Source organism: Ammospiza caudacuta, chromosome 1 (assembly GCF_027887145.1).
Source record: "Ammospiza caudacuta isolate bAmmCau1 chromosome 1, bAmmCau1.pri, whole genome shotgun sequence".
Classification (NCBI taxonomy): Eukaryota; Metazoa; Chordata; class Aves; order Passeriformes; family Passerellidae; genus Ammospiza; species Ammospiza caudacuta.
The window spans coordinates 25,418,947-25,436,032 of record NC_080593.1 but is presented as its reverse complement, the minus strand read 5'-3'; the positions used below and the strand labels follow the sequence as shown (position 1 = coordinate 25,436,032).

At 41.7% G+C, this 17,086-nt stretch overlaps 1 protein-coding gene across 1 annotated transcript; it reads left to right on the top strand.

Annotated features, from left to right (window-relative positions):
* Positions 1-315: 315 nt before the first annotated feature.
* On the top strand, positions 316-10,582 carry PDK4 (pyruvate dehydrogenase kinase 4). The gene is made up of 11 exons (XM_058822872.1): positions 316-533; positions 1,382-1,523; positions 2,530-2,601; positions 3,186-3,370; positions 3,806-3,895; positions 4,431-4,508; positions 5,129-5,205; positions 5,732-5,830; positions 6,118-6,228; positions 6,926-7,039; positions 7,989-10,582. Exons 1-11 carry the CDS (start codon positions 386-388, stop codon positions 8,130-8,132), a joined length of 1,260 nt encoding a protein of 419 aa, XP_058678855.1. The 5' UTR covers positions 316-385; the 3' UTR covers positions 8,133-10,582.
* Positions 10,583-17,086: the final 6,504 nt, after the last annotated feature.

Here is a 17,086-nt window from a genome sequence, read left to right as displayed (position 1 = left end):
ACGGCGCCCCCGCAGCTGGGCACGGCCGCCCTGCCAGCCTCGCCCAGCCCCTGCCTGATGCACAAGGTCACCGCGAGCGGCGCAGCAACAACACCCAGCACCATGTGCCCTGGCCCCGCGGGTGCCCCCCGGCCCAGCACCCCGGGCACTGCCCGTGCCACTGGCGAAGTGCCCACCGGGCCGGGCCGGGCCGGGCACAGGGAACGCCGCCAGCGCCGTCACGAGGGGCCCGGGGGCGCGGCCTGCCGGAGCCCCGCCCTCCTGCGATTGTAAATAGAGGCGCCACGTGAGGCCGCCCGCCACAGGCGAGGGGACGGTGACAGCCCCGGAGTCCTCGCTGTCCCAGCGATCGCTTACCTGCCACGCACCTGCCGGCCCGGCAGCGATGAAGGCCGCCCGCATCGCCCTCCGCAGCGCCGCCCCGCTGGCAGGGGCCAGCGCCGGCAGCAGCAGCGGCCGGTTGCCACAGGAGGTGGAGCAGTTTTCCCGCTTCTCCCCCTCCCCGCTCTCCATCAAGCAGTTGTTGGACTTCGGTGAGAGTCGGGGGGAGCGGAGGGAGGTCGGGCTGGGGAGCAGCCGGGGCTCGGAGGCTCGTTTCCCCATGGAGGAGCGAGCCCGGGGGCTGCCGCGGGCGGGGCGCGGGAGCGGCGCTCTGCGGGACAGAGGAGGCGGCGATCCCCGCCCGGAGGGCTCGGCGCTCAGCCAGCGCTGAAGTCGCTGCCGGGCCCCGGCTCAGCTGCCCAGCGCCAGGGCGGAGGAGGGGAGCGGGCACGCCGGGTATTCCCAGCCCCGGTGGTGGGTGGTGGCGGCGGGGCGGTCGCCTCGGGCGGGGACCCCGGCCGCAGTTACCCGCCGACCAGGTGCCAGGAGCTGGAGACCTGCGGGCGCCGCCATCAGAGTTGAAGATGAGCTCCAGCACTGCTTCGGCAGTGTTGGCAGCGTGCGGGCACTGAGGCGGACGCGGGCTGTGGGACGTGTTCCTGCTCCGCGCACACGGGGGCGGGAGGAGCCTCCGGCCGGGCGAACGCGCAGTTCCAGCTCCCGTTATCGCTCTGGTGGCTGTGCGCACATGATACTGCCCGACGTCACCCCGAGCAACCTCCTGTTTACAGAGGCCGGAGAGCTTCTTAGGGGATTACAATTCAGGCTCGTGTCTAAGTGGGAACTGTACAAGTATTCCGTCCGGGAACACGCTGTGTCTTACTGTCATGTAAACAGCGTTCTGCATAAACATATAACGCCTAACTCTTAGATGAGCCGGCTAGTAAAAACTTCACGATTGCAGAGAAATAGAGTCCTGAAGTTCATGGGAAATCAGCAATCTGTATTTCTATCTTGAAACTTCCCTTAAACGAAAACTATATTTTGGATTTATTCATAGGCTCGACTAATGGATGTGAGAGAACTTCTTTTGCATTTTTGCGACAAGAACTTCCTGTGAGGTTTGCAAACATCTTGAAAGAAATTGATCTTCTTCCTGATAAATTACTAAGCACTCCATCAGTAAAATTAGTAAGAAGCTGGTAAGTATGAACTGCTCTAATTCAGCATGCAAAGTTACACAGCTTTGAGATACAGACTTCTTTGAATAGTAGAAAGTATAACAAAATACAGTAGAAATACAGTTCCTTCATGAAATCTGAGTTGCAAGCTGTTACACACTTTCCTTTTTTAGCATACTAAAATTAAATTGCAAACCAATATGATTATATTGTTATCTATAAATAGGTGTGGGGGGCAGGGAGTTAACAGTTTGAAATAGCAAATAGAGAAGGGAGAAAACACAACGTGTTCTGTTTCCATACAGCATTACAGACTCTTAGATCCACACGAAAGGGGAAAGCAGGCTATGTACTTGTTTTGATCTCTCACTGAAGGAGTTACTAACAGAGCTTCTATGCCAAAGTATATTGTCTTGACCTGTGCAGCAAGTGTTTGAAATTCAATTACCATAATCCCTTCAGTTGACACAGGGGTTGAAGCTGATTTAACCTTGCTTACTGGCACAGTTGCATCATTTGCCAGGATGGCTGACATAAAGAGCAGAAGTATTAGAGTCAGCTCTAGAAACTCTTCTTAATATAGCAAACTGTTGTGTCTTTGCTGTATGCGTCAGGGCTGTCAGATGTTAGTGCAAGCGGCTCAGCTACTTAGCTTCTGCCAAAGCTGATCAGATTTGGAAAAATTTTGCTTAAGTGGATTCCTGATTGGCATTGTTGTTTGGATCTTCTTCTGAAATACATCTCTTCTAAACAATTATAAGGAGATCCTGTGTACCTTAAGTTAGCGCTTAGATTTCTCTCTGGTGACAGGCACAAGAAAAGACTGAAAACTTCTGGTGTTCAGGCAGCCAAGAAATGTCCATCTGTCATTCCATTGTTGGTTGTAACTTGGATATTTCAAAGATAATTAAAGCTCCTAGATGACTTATTAGGACTAATGATGTGCACAAGACAAAATATTTTTTATATTGCTAGATTATTAAAAATCAAATTAATAGCATATATTTCTTATCTTCTTTTTCAATAGGTACATCCAAAGCTTAAAGGAGTTGATCGAATTCCATCAGAAAAGCCCCGATGACCAAAAAGTCTTATCTGAGTAAGCTTTTCATGTTTTTCTTTGAACTCTTTAGTTCACATTCTACTTGTCACAGTATATTCACTTTAGACTAACAGCCATGATGAGCTGAATTTGATAATCTAGCAGGAAGAGCTGAGCATAGAATAAGCTGGTCGAAATCTCTGACCATGTCTAGCAGTGCTGCAAATAAATATGACCTGTTGCAGCCTAATTTCAAGGTCATATTGTTCCTTGAACTGTCATGACAGAGAAATACAGAAAAAAAATATTATCTCTGCAGTCATATCTCTGCTTTTTTCCAAGATGTCAGCTTGGGATCTTTTTCCTTTTCTTGCATTTTCCTCTGCTCAAATAAATGAGTAAACAGGGGGTGAATTTGATATGGCTCATTATACCTTTTGTTTTAAAAATGCAAAATACTTCTGTGTTAGATCAATAAAGAATTACTTTTAAAAGAGTAAAAAAAAACTACACCGTATTTTAGTATTAATGCTGTTAAGCACTTAGCTGTGCTGGTGCTGGATTAGATAATCACATTATACAAAGCTTGCTTCTATGTAGTCTGAGAATAATGTTCTAAAAAGATTTTTTTTTTAACCTAGCTTTATAGATACTCTAATTAGAGTCCGAAACAGACATCATGATGTGGTGCCTACAATGGCACAAGGAGTAATTGAATACAAAGACACTTTTAAAGTGGATCCTGTCACCAATCAAAACATCCAGTATTTTTTGGATCGCTTTTACATGAGCCGTATTTCCACACGGATGCTAATGAACCAACACAGTAAGTAGAAATTTTTACCTGAGAAAAAATTTCAACCTAATGAGTAACATGTTAATGTAAACACTTCTTAAAACAGCTGGGGAACTGCTTTACATGATTTCATGTGACACTGAAAAGTTAGTAACTGAATCTATCACTTAACAAAGTAATGGGAAAACTTGTTTTCTAGACTAAAGAACAATTGAAATAGCTCTTTTGTGGAGTATGTAGGGATATCGTTCTTTATGTCTGAAAAACCTTTAGATGTGAGCTACAGAAAAGCCAACATAGTTTGCTGACAGTAGATAATACTTTAACTCATAAAAGGCATAAACAATATTCAGTATTTAATTCAGTAATTATATGTTGCAATCACACTGCATTAGTCTCAGTTTTGGGGCTTTTTTATAACCCACTACTTGGGATTAAATGTTGTATTGTCCTCATGTTAAACAGCTCTTCTTTTTGATGATAAATCTGGCTCGGGGCACCCAAGGCACATTGGAAGTATTGATCCTTGCTGTGACGTTGTTGAAGTAGTGAATGGTGCGTACTCTCAGAGCTTTAATGTTTCTCTTCCTGATCAGTGTCTGTATCTGACTGCCAGCAGTTTGGGTAACCAGCTCCAGTTGCAGAGGATGCTGACTGGCTTTAATTGAAATAGCTGAAAGCAGTCTTATCAAAGCATGAGCTTTTAGAGGACAGAATTTAAAATACAAAATAGCAGTAAAAAAAACCATGTTGGAGGAAGTCCTAGCTAGTGACAGATGAGGTAGGAGTTAAGTTGTCTGAGGTGTTGAGATTGGCTTTACCAACTGGTAGATAACAGATGTATCAGTTCCATACAATTATCGAACTGTACAAAGATTTGCTCATGCTTCTGTAATTGCCCATTGTTCTCAATTTTTAGTGCACACAGTGGATGCAATGTTATCATTCCCTTGAGACACATTCCAGACTTAGACTGTTGAACACCTTAGCAGCTAAGGTGGTTAAAAGCTGTATTTTGCCTTGCATTTGAATGAATTTTTACATTGCTTGATATTATACTTTATATAATTTATTTAAATGACTATTTCAGATGCTTATGAGAGTGCCAAGATGTTGTGTGACCAGTATTACTTGACATCTCCAGAACTGAAACTTACTCAAGTGAATGGTAAGATAAGAGCCTATCAGTATCCAAAACTGAGGGAAATTCTCCTAATTCTGTAACCTTAGGGCACATACCAGTTGATCTGACTTGGGGTAGTTCCTCTTCCATTTTCTATTATAGGCAACTCATTCAACCTCCCATGTTAGGACTCAAATGTTGGTGTACCTTAAACACAACATTTTTGAGGTACCATTTGTAAATTTGAGAAAAGTTAGACAAACTTGTACCTAAAGTAATATGAGAAGTTGCTAGAGAAGACCTCCATATCTGGAGTGAGGAACTGGGGCTTGTGACAGAAATGCTGGGTCTGGTCTGAGCTGCCTGCATGTGTCTGGTCACAGCAGTCTGCTTAATGTTTGAAATCTTTTATAAATAAAAGGGGAATAAATACTTGATTTTTTTATTTGTTTATTTGAAAAGAAACTTATTAAGCAAGTGGCAGTTGTAATATAAATACTGTAATGAATGCATAAAGCTGTTTGCCAATTTTGGAGGGGGGAAAACCAAAAATAAAACTTGATTTATTTTTTTGTTTGTTTTGGCAACTTGCTCATTGTGAAATTTGGATACCATAGAAAAATATCATCACCCTTTTAAGTGTTTTTGTTTTTCCTTTCCTTTAGGAAAAGCTCCAGGAGAACCAATTAACATTGTATATGTTCCATCTCATCTTTTTCACATGCTTTTTGAGCTCTTTAAGGTATGTTAGTATAGACTGAGAGAGTGAAGTGGGATGTGGGATTGTGGCCACCAGTAGCCTTCTGCTTTTAGAGATTACATCTGCAGGTTTACCCTGCTGCCTTTTCCATTGTGAAATGGACAATGTCTTTAAGGAGTAGTGAGTGCAGCTGAACTTCAGTGCAGCCAACATGACATACAGAAGTCTGGCAACCTTTAGCAACTGCTGAACTTTGCTCTTCTCCTGAAACCTGTTGACTTTAAGGGAGTTATTTAATTTACAGTGCCTGAGTTGATGTTGGGCAAGAATGTTGTAATCTTTCACTCAGAAGAGTCTTGGCTATGCATAGATGCTTTAAATTGTGAGACCTCCTCTCATGCCTTAAATGATGATAAATCTGCTCGCATTATGCTAAAATGCTAAGTGTGTCCCTTGGAAACCAGGCAGTGATAGGAGTAGAGGATAATTTTGCCTCTGTGTAGATGAGATTTGGTTTGAAGTGCATGGATTAAGCAACGTCTGATCACAGTAACCTTCTTTTCCATAGAATTCAATGAGAGCAACTGTTGAATTCCAAGAAAACAGTTCCACCCTTTCTCCAGTTGAAGTGACAGTTGTTCTCGGGAAAGAAGACCTGGCAATCAAGGTATTTTGTTGGCCTACTACAATGGACTTACTGTAATGTTTGTTATTATACATGCATAGCTATTAAAAGATCTGGCCTCTGAGAACAGGTCGAAGACACTGTGCTTGAGCACAAGAGCATTCTCTTGATGATGTGAGCCTCCATGTAGCACAGTTATCTAGTTGTATAATAATGTGCTGCAAAACAAATCTTTGCATTTATGACTGTTGGAAAGGTGTGTTCAAATAACAGCATTTTAAATACTATTCTTAGTGCATGCTTGTTAACTTTGTTCTCTCTTAAATCAGATCTCAGACCGGGGAGGTGGTGTTCCCGTGAGGAAAATTGAGCGGCTGTTTAGCTACATGTATTCCACTGCACCAAGGCCAAATGTGGATGATTCTCGAAATACCCCTCTTGTAAGATACTTTCAATACTCCTGTTGCAATTTTGTTGTTGTAAGTGTTGGTGGGTTTATAATGAAGCACTGTGTCCATCCGGCTGTTCTGTGGGGTATTTAAAGATTTACTGTGCCCCATAAGTATGAATTTACACTTTCTGAAACAGAATTTTAGTATTTAGCTTAATGGACAAAAATATACTTTTAAAGGCATAAAGAAGAACATTACAACCTGAATCTAACCCCCTAATTTTTTTTTCTTGCCTTACAATGACACTAATTTTCTTTGTCCTCACTCTCCATTCAGTCTTCAAACTTACTGTAGATCATGGAGTCTTTCTGGAGGCAAGCACAACTGGAACAGTCTTTGAGACTATTATGTTTATCTCCCAGTAGAAAGCTCCTTTTACTAATCAAGCTGTACTAGCAATAACAAGGGAGGGAAAAATACTGAAATTTAATGTGCAAAAGTGGGACATATGTATAGACCCTCCCTCTTCCATGGAGATCTTTTTTCTTGTGACTTGGAGTTTTTAACGGTCAGCTTCAGCATTCTCAATGAAACTGATTAGAGATTTATGCTTTCTTCTAAGACAAGAGGAAATTCAAAGGATTTTTTAACAGCTTAAAAATTTCTGAAGACTTTTCAGCTATTTAACTTGAAGCCATTAGAGCTAGTAAAAAATAATTAATTTTAAATTGTGCTTTATTTTTAGGCTGGCTTTGGGTATGGCTTGCCAATTTCTCGTCTGTATGCTAAGTACTTTCAAGGAGATCTAAATCTTTACTCCATATGTGGTTATGGAACAGATGCTATCATATACTTGAAGGTATGTATTTAAATTTAGTTACATAAAAGACTACTACCATCAATGCAGTGGGATAACTACTTTTTACCATTTTAAGGTAAACAGATTCTCTGCTCATGAGTAGCTCTTGTTCTTTCTTGAGAAATGACAGATTTAGTAACTGGTTTTTAAATGGTATCAAAAAAAGTCACTTAGCTTTAACTAGTCTACTTGAACAACTGCTAGTGAGAGCCCTGTTGGTTTTAAGATTGTGTTAAGGTGTTACCTACTTGTTCATGGAATACCAAATACTTGAAGAGAGTGAAGTCTGAGCAACAGATCTGGTTTGTTTACTCTGAAAACCAGAAAGTCTTATAAACTAAATCCTTAAGGAGTCAAGGTGCTACTCAACATCTGCCACATAGCCCCTCTGTGGGATTCAGATACCAGTAATTTTGAACACTAGGCATGTAACTTGCACTGCTGTTTCTATGAGAAACACATGTTCAAACACATGCAAACAACACTACATGCTGTTTTCTGTTTTCTGTGCCTAATAGTGGGAAAAACTTGCTTTGAATTCCTCTTGCTAACCTGAAAACACTGAAGCACAATCAAGAGCAGAAGTAGGAAAGGAAAAGACAGTTCAGATATATATATGTATATAAGACTTCTATTGAAAAAATTTCACTGGAATTTTGCAAATCAGTCCTTTTCCATGTATTCCTGGACTATCTTGAAAACATGTTAGAGGCTACTGCTTAAGGCCTATGAAAAATGCATAAATAGGATGTTACTGCAGTTGTCCTACCAAATTACCCAACCAGTCATAGATACTGAAACACATAAACTACCACACCTATTGCAGAAACATTTGTGCAGATAAACTTTGTTTTGTAGTGTCACTGGCTTAACGCTTCAGGCATGCTGAATGAATTTTTGCTGAGTGACATTATTGAGAGATATTAACCTGTTCCTTCTTGACTTTTAGGCCTTATCAACAGAATCAATAGAAAAACTCCCAGTTTTTAACAAATCAGCTTCCAAGCATTACCAGGCTACCTCAGAGGCAGATGACTGGTGTGTCCCAAGTAAAGACCCAAAGAATATGGCAAAGCAGAGTGCAGCTTCCTGAAGAGAAGCTGATATCGAGACATCCCAGGGGATCAAGCTGGCTTCAAGAGCAGCATTTGGAAGTATTCATCTACCTTCAAACAAGCAAGTTTCAGGACTAGCAGAAGAAAAAGAAGATAAGAGTATCACAAACATAGGCTATATGTACTGAATCTGAAACCTTGCTGTGGACTTGAGGATGAGGAAAATAGGAGCACATATGTCTTTAAAGAAGAGCTGTGTATAGAGAAAAATCAAGCTATTTTTTTACTATGATCAAAGACTTGGTGTGGTAGGGGTGTGCAATTTTTAAATCCTGTTTAATGCTTGAATTCTTAATACTGACTGATAAACGAGTTATGCTGATGCATATTTTTCTGTTAGAATAGTTATCAGCAGTTTATTTTATTACAGAACTTCTCAGGTAGATAATTAGCATCCATACTTTAAAGTTGTATTTATAATATTTGGAAAAGATCTACTTAACATGGCAGTCTTGTAGCAAGATACAAACAGCGTTCAAGTACAGCCTGACTGGAAGAGGGGGAGCCTGGGAGGTAGGGACAAAGTGTTTGCCATATGTAAGGAAGTCCCATTTTAAAAAAAAAGCTATTCCAGGAGTAATTAAATGATTTTCATCTTAAGTGATGCCTTGCTCTGTGAGTCACACTGCTAGATATTTTATGTTAAACTGTGCATGGGAAATCAGCCAAGTAGGTCTTCAATGCATAAGGTAATGAAGAAGAAAATCAGGATATTTTTAAGACCTACTAAAAAGAAATGGAAAGCTTCTTGGTTATAATAGCTCTAACATTAGGGTACATCTGGCCTTTGTCCCTGTATTCTGGAGATTGTGTGCCAAGTCAGTTAGGATTTACCAAGAACTGAGGTCAGACATTGCAAGTTGAACAGAAAGGTTTTGGTGATGTGTATTGTATAAGCATGTTGTGAAGAACAGCATGTTTAAAATACAGTCTTGTGGCTTGTTTCTGTTATGCTGTTAGATTAGTGGCTCAATACACTAAACCAAAATTGTCTTTTTCAGATTGTCCAATTGTCAATTTCAAACTGTCACAACACCATTTTAAATTGTCAAACTTGCAAATTATCTTTTTCAAATTTGTGTTGGACCACATCAGCTCAAAGATGTACATAGGGAATCTGTACCCTGAAAGCTGCAGCTGAGCACTGAAGGTCTGTAGAAAGGTTTTCAGGAGTGGTGTTGGAACTGTAAAAAATTATTCTAAGAACTGTTCATTGCAATGGAAAGAGCTTAGGAAATATTTCAGAATGTAAACAACACTAAAAACTACTGGAAAGCTTTTGTGAAGAGCAAAACAGGGGCAATCCCACAGGAAAAATGCCAGTGAGAGAGAGTTGTTCAGAAAATGTTCCATTCTCAGTAAGCTTCTTCCTTGCCCATCTTGCCCAAGTGTGTTTTCACTTTTGTAAGCAAGGTAGACTTTAACAGATGCTAAATTATTGGATGTTGCCAAGCTAGCCAGTCAAAAGTTCATCAGGGATGTAGAATATTACTTGAAATTATTTTTTTACTAATTATCATATCTTCTGTTTATGTGATCCTTTGCAAAAAGTTACAAATACAGTAAAGCATCCTGCTCAGTGTGACAATTTTCTATTAGAGATTTCTATTTGTAGGGCAGAAAATGACTCGATATTCCACTGTAAATCTAAAATAGTTTTCAATAGGAAACTACCTTTGCATTCTTGAAGTCCTGTTGAGATATATTTCTCATTGAAAATAAAATATATTTTGATATGCCTCATTTATTTTAAAAACTAATTTTATGTATTAATGATAACTGCTGAGCATGATGATCTTAGTACTGCATCTAGGCTGTTTTTATCCTGGTGAATGAGCTGTAGTCACCAAAAGTCACCAGATCATGCATCTGAGCTCAGCTCAGTGAATGATCTGGCTAATAAAAAAGAAATACCTTTGTCTAGAATATACAGGTGTAAAAAAGCTGCTTTCACTATCAAAAGTAATTGATAGCTGATGATTTTTGAATGGAATACAAGGTCACAAACACATACCAAAATAGTCATTGTTGTTAAGTACACACAATTTATACCTTTCTGTCTGCATCCAGTAATGCTTGAACCTGAGTTATGCTCTGATGGTACACTTGTAACACAGCTGCAGCTGCTTCAGTTAGTAATTTCTCTTTCAAAGCAGCTGAGGCACATATGTGCTGCAAAAATGTTTGTGATGCTGCTTGCAGAGCAAAGCTGTGGAACATTCGTGATGCAGGCAGAAGTTGTGAAGCACTTAAGGAACACACAGGAAATCTGTGTAGTATCTAGGCTATCTACCTAGATAATGCTACTACTACTCCACCTTTTGCAGCATTCACTGACTTTTTATTCTAAAAGCAGAGCTGTAATTTTAAGTCTTTAAACTTGGATGTAGATGTTGAAATAGTTTTATAATAAAATGTTTTAAATGCTTGTCTGTGTCTTTGGTTTTTAAAAAGTCTGATGCAAGCAAGGGCTTTTTATTTTAAATCTTAGGAAATGGAGTTGAGAAAAACACTCATACCATGTGAGGTACAGCAGGGGGGAGAAACACTGGAAGAATGATCTGCTTATGCTTAATGTTGCATTGGTTGAGAGCTTACACAGTACCTAAAATCAGTGCATCACCTTAGCCATGTCCTTACTCTTTTTAATTAGAAGGGTATTCGTTTTGAGATGAGAACTGGGAATGTTCCATCAGTGTATGTTCTGCACTCTAAAATAGTTGTCTTCAGTTTTGAAGAGTGTGAAAATTGACTAAGATAAAAAGACATCCATCACTGGGTTTATATCTAACAAAAAAGTTTTCCCACAGACTAAAGGGATGGCTGTCTTTCAGCTCTGAAGCAATGGGCCAGCTGGCTTTTCATAGCTGGTGTGAAAGAAAATGGTAGTGATCTGATGATGTCATGACCCAAAAGTCCACCTGTACAACTGGTGCTTTAGCAGACTTGTGTTGGCCTGGGGCCATCTTGCATCTCCCTTAATTTTAAGAGGATAGAGTAACTGTAAAAATACACATATACGCTTCACCTGAAAGAGGAGAGGTAATACCAACCTGACTCTAGGTGTCTGGCAGCAATTCTAAAAGTGACAGCCTTGTGTACTGAGTTTACCTTCCTTAACAATGAGAGTTTCACCTTCCTAAGGGTTTTGACTCATAATGCCAGGGAAGCAGATTACATGGCATCCCGTTCTTGCATTTTGCAGTTACAGAAATGTACCACTCTGACATATACCAGTGTGCCAGGTATGTTGGGAGAAACAACCCCAAACTAAAATACACAAGGGACTTCAATAAACTACTACAGCCAACAAAAGGAAACCAACAACAAAAACACACATTGTGTTTTCCCATCATTTTTACCATGCTGCAGTCTCTGTAGGCAGGACTTGCATATTTCCTGTCTGGTTTTCAGAAGCAGAAATACACATACATGCTTTCTATACCTTGCCTATGACAGGCTTGGGAGCAGGGGTGCCCAAGTGCAGCAGGATGGACCCAGCTGCTGTCTGTGCAACTCCCTGTTGAGCTCATGGCCCCAGCAGACCCAGGACTCTGTGCAGCACACTGTGCACAGACCACCAGTCCCAGCCAAGCTCCTGCAGTCTAGAAGGCAAAATGTGGGGGTTTTCCTTCCCCTGCACAGGTCCAGTGGGTAAGAGGCCATGCACCAGCTCTTGGTCACTGTGTGGGGCTGTCTTGTTGCTGGCACGTCAGGGGGGCACTGACATCAGCACATTTACCCACGGCTGGAGTGCTCTGGTTTCACAGGAGATAAGCAGGCGTTGCACTTTCGCCCTTTGCTCTCTGACTGGGACCTTACACAGCCAGGTTCCTGATGTCAACAGAAACCACGCCAAAGCACCCTGTGTTTTCTCTTCTAGATCATTAGCTAAAAAGTGTACACTGATTGCTGGTTAGTGTTGCTGGTGCCTGGGGCACAAATCCAGATTAATCTCCCTGGAGCCTTGATACACAGTTGTTCATTATCATAATTTCCCTATCACTTAACCAAGTTTTTAAATCTGCCAGACTTTGCCCTTTACATGCAATAATATCCTTCCCAAAGAATTATTACAAAACAAGCTTTTCTACCTTTGATGAGAAACACTACTGGACTGGAAAAATAGTTGGGTCTTTTCCCTCCTTATGGCAGCAATGATGACTTTAGAGAATTAGGTAAAACACCAAAGAAATTTTTGCTTATAAGTTCTTTAGCCATTTGGCAAACAGGAGGTAGAATATGGCAGTTAATGATCCCTCAGCTCAGCTAATTTTTGGGGGTGGGGATGGTGAAGAATAAGGGGCACACTTCTGCATTAACATCTTTGGGTTTATATTTCCCAAGAACTGACAATACAGTTTTAAATGCCTGTGTCCTGACCCTGCATTACAGGCCCTAAGGTGGCTTTGCACATCTGTGCTGTCGTACACATTTGGACAGAATAACTGATTCAGTACCTGGCTAGATGCTGATACTGCTCACAGTCAGCAAGGAGAAAGGACATGTTGGTAGGCAGCTTCAGTCAGTCCTGGCTCTCTCCACTCACCTCACAGGAAAGAAAGGGCAGAAATATCCACAGGCAGTCTTAATTCTTCCTCGCAATCTCAAGTGTTGGGTGTCAAAGCAAGGAGCTGGGACACAGTCCTGGCACTTTGGAATATCCTGAGGGCTCTTAATAATGTAAGGTTTTTATATAAACAGAAAAATACATATGGGAGGCTTGTATGTATATGTATGATCAGGAGCTGCTCCTCATCAGCTCTCCTCAGTATTCCTCCTGCAGCTATGAAAGCAAATCAAAGCAGAGTGCAACAAATTGGCTCATGTATAATTAGCACAATTTCCCTGTGTCACACTTGCCTTGCAGTTCCTAACAGGAAGACGAAAGAAAGGAAAGCATCTGATTTCCTGCTGTGTGAGGGGCACAGCCTTGAGGAATGAGTCTCACTGCCTTCCTGGGAGTCATGGCCAATTGAAAATGCAGACAGAACTGTGATGCAGGAAACACAGCAAGAGGTGTAACCACCAATCCCACTATTTTGAGCTGCTGAACATTCTCCTGGAATGTGACAGAGAGCTTCTAGTTTAGAACAAGTATGCTTTAAGTTACATTAATGTGATACAGCCCTGTCTGCAAGCCTCAAATAAGAGAAAAAGAAAAAAAAAATACACTTGTTTACATTGCTGTTATAGGTTGGGCTTTCTGTACTTTGTCACATCACTGGACTGAGCCTGAAAGCTGAGAACCTTGGCATGGGATTGGGCACACGGAGTACGACACCTTATCATGGCACTGTGTACATGGCTGTGTGTGTGCTGAGGTGTGAGCTGGATATCACAGCTGCCTCTCCTGACCAGTGTCAGTGTACCCAGAGAACTCCAGAGAGCTCTTCTGAAACAGACACCTAATAGTGGTGCCTGAATAGTGGTCCTGTCCCCAGTGGCAGAGCTAACTGACTGTAATGGAGCTCCAGACACGGGGGCACCTCCAGGCACCTGTATTTAGATGGCTTCAGCTGTGAGCTGGCTCCCAGCTCATTGAGTGACCTAAAAATAGACACCCAGTCCTATATGAGGCAAGCTGGAGTACCCTTCCTGTCTCTCATCTGTCACTCTGGAAGATAGAGGTCTTCCACAAGTCCTTTGTCATGCCTGCTAGTCCCATCAAATACCTTGTTTGGGCAATCCTGGCTTTCTAAAGTATCAGTGAATATTTATGTTTAGGTAAATGACTCAAGCCCTTTGTGGGAAACTGGAAATACAGAGCTCAAAATTACATTGCTGCTGTGTCATTGCTGGCCAGGGTGGATGTATAATGGAAAATCCCAGACAATGTTTATTCTGCAGCAAATGCCAATGGGATCACTGCAGATGAGCTGGCTGCTGGCACAAACTGTGTCAGCCTGGAGCTGCCTCTTGCAGCTTGTCATCACTGACACTGCTGATCTGTCTGGGTTTGGGACTGGTCCTAGGGCCACATGATCACAGGAGACAGCATGAGCCTCATCACTCTGCACCCCACAGGGCAGCAGGGCTGCCAGACAGCTCTGAGCCATGCTTACTGCTCCTGGGACAGCCAAATACCAATTGGTGATGAGGCCTTTTACAGAAACTTAGGAGATAACTGTAGCTGATGCTGATTGTTAAATGCCATGAGGCATATGGATGAATCAGATGCACTGATAGCTCTTTTTTGTAGTGTTTATTCCTTAGAGTGGTATTCTCTTCCTAGCAGCTTTACTGCCCACAACACCCTGGGTTGATTTTTAACAAATTAACTGGAAAACAGGTTTGAATACCTGCCAGAGCTACTTGCTGCCTCCTCCTCCAATCCCTGTGGCGTGGAGCAGAGTTAGTAACAAGCACTGCAAAGACTATTGGTGCCCAGCGTCACTCCCCCGCTCATGAAGGGCATTACAGGTGGAATTCAACCTTCACACAGGGCTGGATCAGATGGTTTGGACCACTCTGTGTTACCAGGCTTGTGTCATTGCCTCACAGACCACAGCAAGCTGTTTGCTCAGGCATAAAACTATGGTTGTGTTGACACTTGTTTCTGCTTAGTTAGGGCCTGTTATAAAACCTTCTGATCTCAACTTTCCCCTGCTTGTAATCAGCTCCACCTCGGGTTTTACATAAGTACACAATGAAAAAATCTTCATTTTCAAGCTCTGGCCAGGGGCACCTGAAGTTTTCATTATTCGTGTTATTAATGGAGATGCCCAGAAATCTGCTGATACAAATTCATTCATGTGCTTCTCCTCCGTGGCCTTGCCCTCTTGTTCCTGTGTTCTTCCTAATCCTCCTCCTGATGCCTGGCTTTGCATGGTCTGAGCCTATCTTCTGTAGCCAAAGGATGGGAACAGTCCTTTGGAGACATGCCACACTTCCAAAAGCTTTTGATGATTTTTCAAGGCCACTGAATGGTCAGTTCACTTGAGGAAAAAATCAAATTGTAACACCTTCTGCATATTGCCAGGCTAAGAAGAACAACATCTTCTTACATAGATGTTGTTTTAAATGGCAACATCTATGTAAGAACAGCTGAAACAATGGCAGAATTATTCACTGGAGTGCCATAAACTGATGCAGACAGACCTTGGAAATTATATTTCAGTACTCAGAACTTCCTGAAAGAGATGTTACCATTCTTCTTCAATGATTGTTCTTGCCTTTTCCTTTGCAGCAGAATGATATTCCTCACCTCTGAGTATTGATCTTAAGGCAGAGGATTTGTCTTGACTTTAAATCTGAGCTATAGTAGTCAAGCAAAGCAGAGAAGAACTGGGAATCCTCCCAGTTCTTCCCAGGAACAAACATATTCACTGCCTTAGGAAATGAGAGGTTTGGAGGAAAAAGGTCTACCCTTATCAGGGGGCTGTTTCTTTTCATATGAGTAGAAAAAGATTCCAGTAAAGCTGTTGACACTGAAAGTGGAAAATAAATGTTTTTCAGCATTTCTTTAAAATATATTTACACCGGAAAGTTTGGGAGTTTTAAAAAATGTAAACATTTCTAGGAGAATAACAGTATATTGGTATAAATTACAGTAAATTTTCACTTATAGAAGTATTTCTTTACTGTACATTAGTAAAAAATAATAGAATAATAGATTCATAAGCAGTTATTCAGTTGATCTTATATTAATAGTGTGTGGAACACAGAATATAGATGATGCATCAATGGGTTGTCTATAAGCATGTCTGAGAACTGCTGATTGAATTTGATTGAATTTTCTGCTCTTTTCTGTCATGTTTCTAACATATGCTCTTTTTCCATTGATAAAAGAGTGTAATATAGTGTGGGATCAACATATTAAACAATATGATAGTAGTAATAATTGACCTTTAGACTTCACATCACATACACTGAAATCTGTGACAAGCTTCCTGTTGAATGGTGGACAAGCTTCCAGTGAATGGTGGACAAAGCCAAAACAGTTTGGGTTGCTGATCTGTAGAAGAGACACACACACACCCCTAAAGGTCTCTAGAAAACAGCAAGCAAACTAATTTTTAAGTTCCTCAGGGTGCAATAGCAGACAAGAGGTTGGCCTCACTCTGTTACCTGCCATGAGATCTTCAAGATGCCACTCATTGTGCAGGAGGAATCTAAAATCAAGAGCCACAGCTAGGAGAGGAAGATAAGCATATGACTGACATTTAGACCTTCAAGATATGTTGAGCATACATGTCTGTATGCACATATGGACAATTTAAGTACACTGAACTGGCTGACAGCTCTGGCTTCCGCTCATCCTCCTTCCTTAATTCAGTACAGCCCTTATACTGGAGAAGCCTGAGATCCAAACACCCCTGAGAGAGGGAGGTCTGCTCTCAGCCTCTCTGTTCAAGCCAGGTGAGACCAAAAGCCATGATACACGCTGCAGAATTCTGGGTGCAGAGACACCATTGTGTCTGAGGTGTAAGTGTGTCCCTGTTCCACAAAGTGGGCAGTTTGTCCTTGCATCCCCAGGCACCAAGAGCCCCACTGAGATAAAGGGGCTTTGCCCATGCCTGGAGAGAGAGGGACAGAACTCTTTAACAGCACATGACAGTGACTAGCCACAGCTTGTGCTCATTTCACACAGCTGAGGCTTTTTTAGAAAAGGATTAAGAGTGTCCAAACCCCAAACAATGCGAGGGCCTGCCTCAATACGCCTGGAAGATTATTCCAGCTGTTTGGAGCCAGGTACCTAAAAAAGCAAAGTTTGCCTCCCATAGTTAGTGGAGCTCCAGACACTTGGACATAAATAGCTTGGTTTAAACAGAGGGCAGACTGGTAGATAGTGCTAGATAAAAGGATACAAAACAGCTCTGTAAATAAGAAATGAACAATTATAAAGCTTTAAAATACCCTTCAGGAAACCCATGGCTGCTGTCTGCTGCTAGCTGCTGGATCTTTTGTTCCACTTACAGCTTTTCATCCT

What these genes read in the sequence shown, in the direction of transcription:
- PDK4 (XM_058822872.1), top strand. Translation starts at nt 386, where the DNA reads ATGAAGGCCGCCCGCATCGCCCTCCGCAGCGCCGCCCCGCTGGCAGGG. An exon ending in AAGAAGACCTGGCAATCAAG is followed by an intron (nt 5,831 to 6,117) that starts GTATTTTGTTGG and finishes CTCTTAAATCAG; the next exon opens with ATCTCAGACCGGGGAGGTGG. An exon ending in ATGCTATCATATACTTGAAG is followed by an intron (nt 7,040 to 7,988) that starts GTATGTATTTAA and finishes CTTGACTTTTAG; the next exon opens with GCCTTATCAACAGAATCAAT.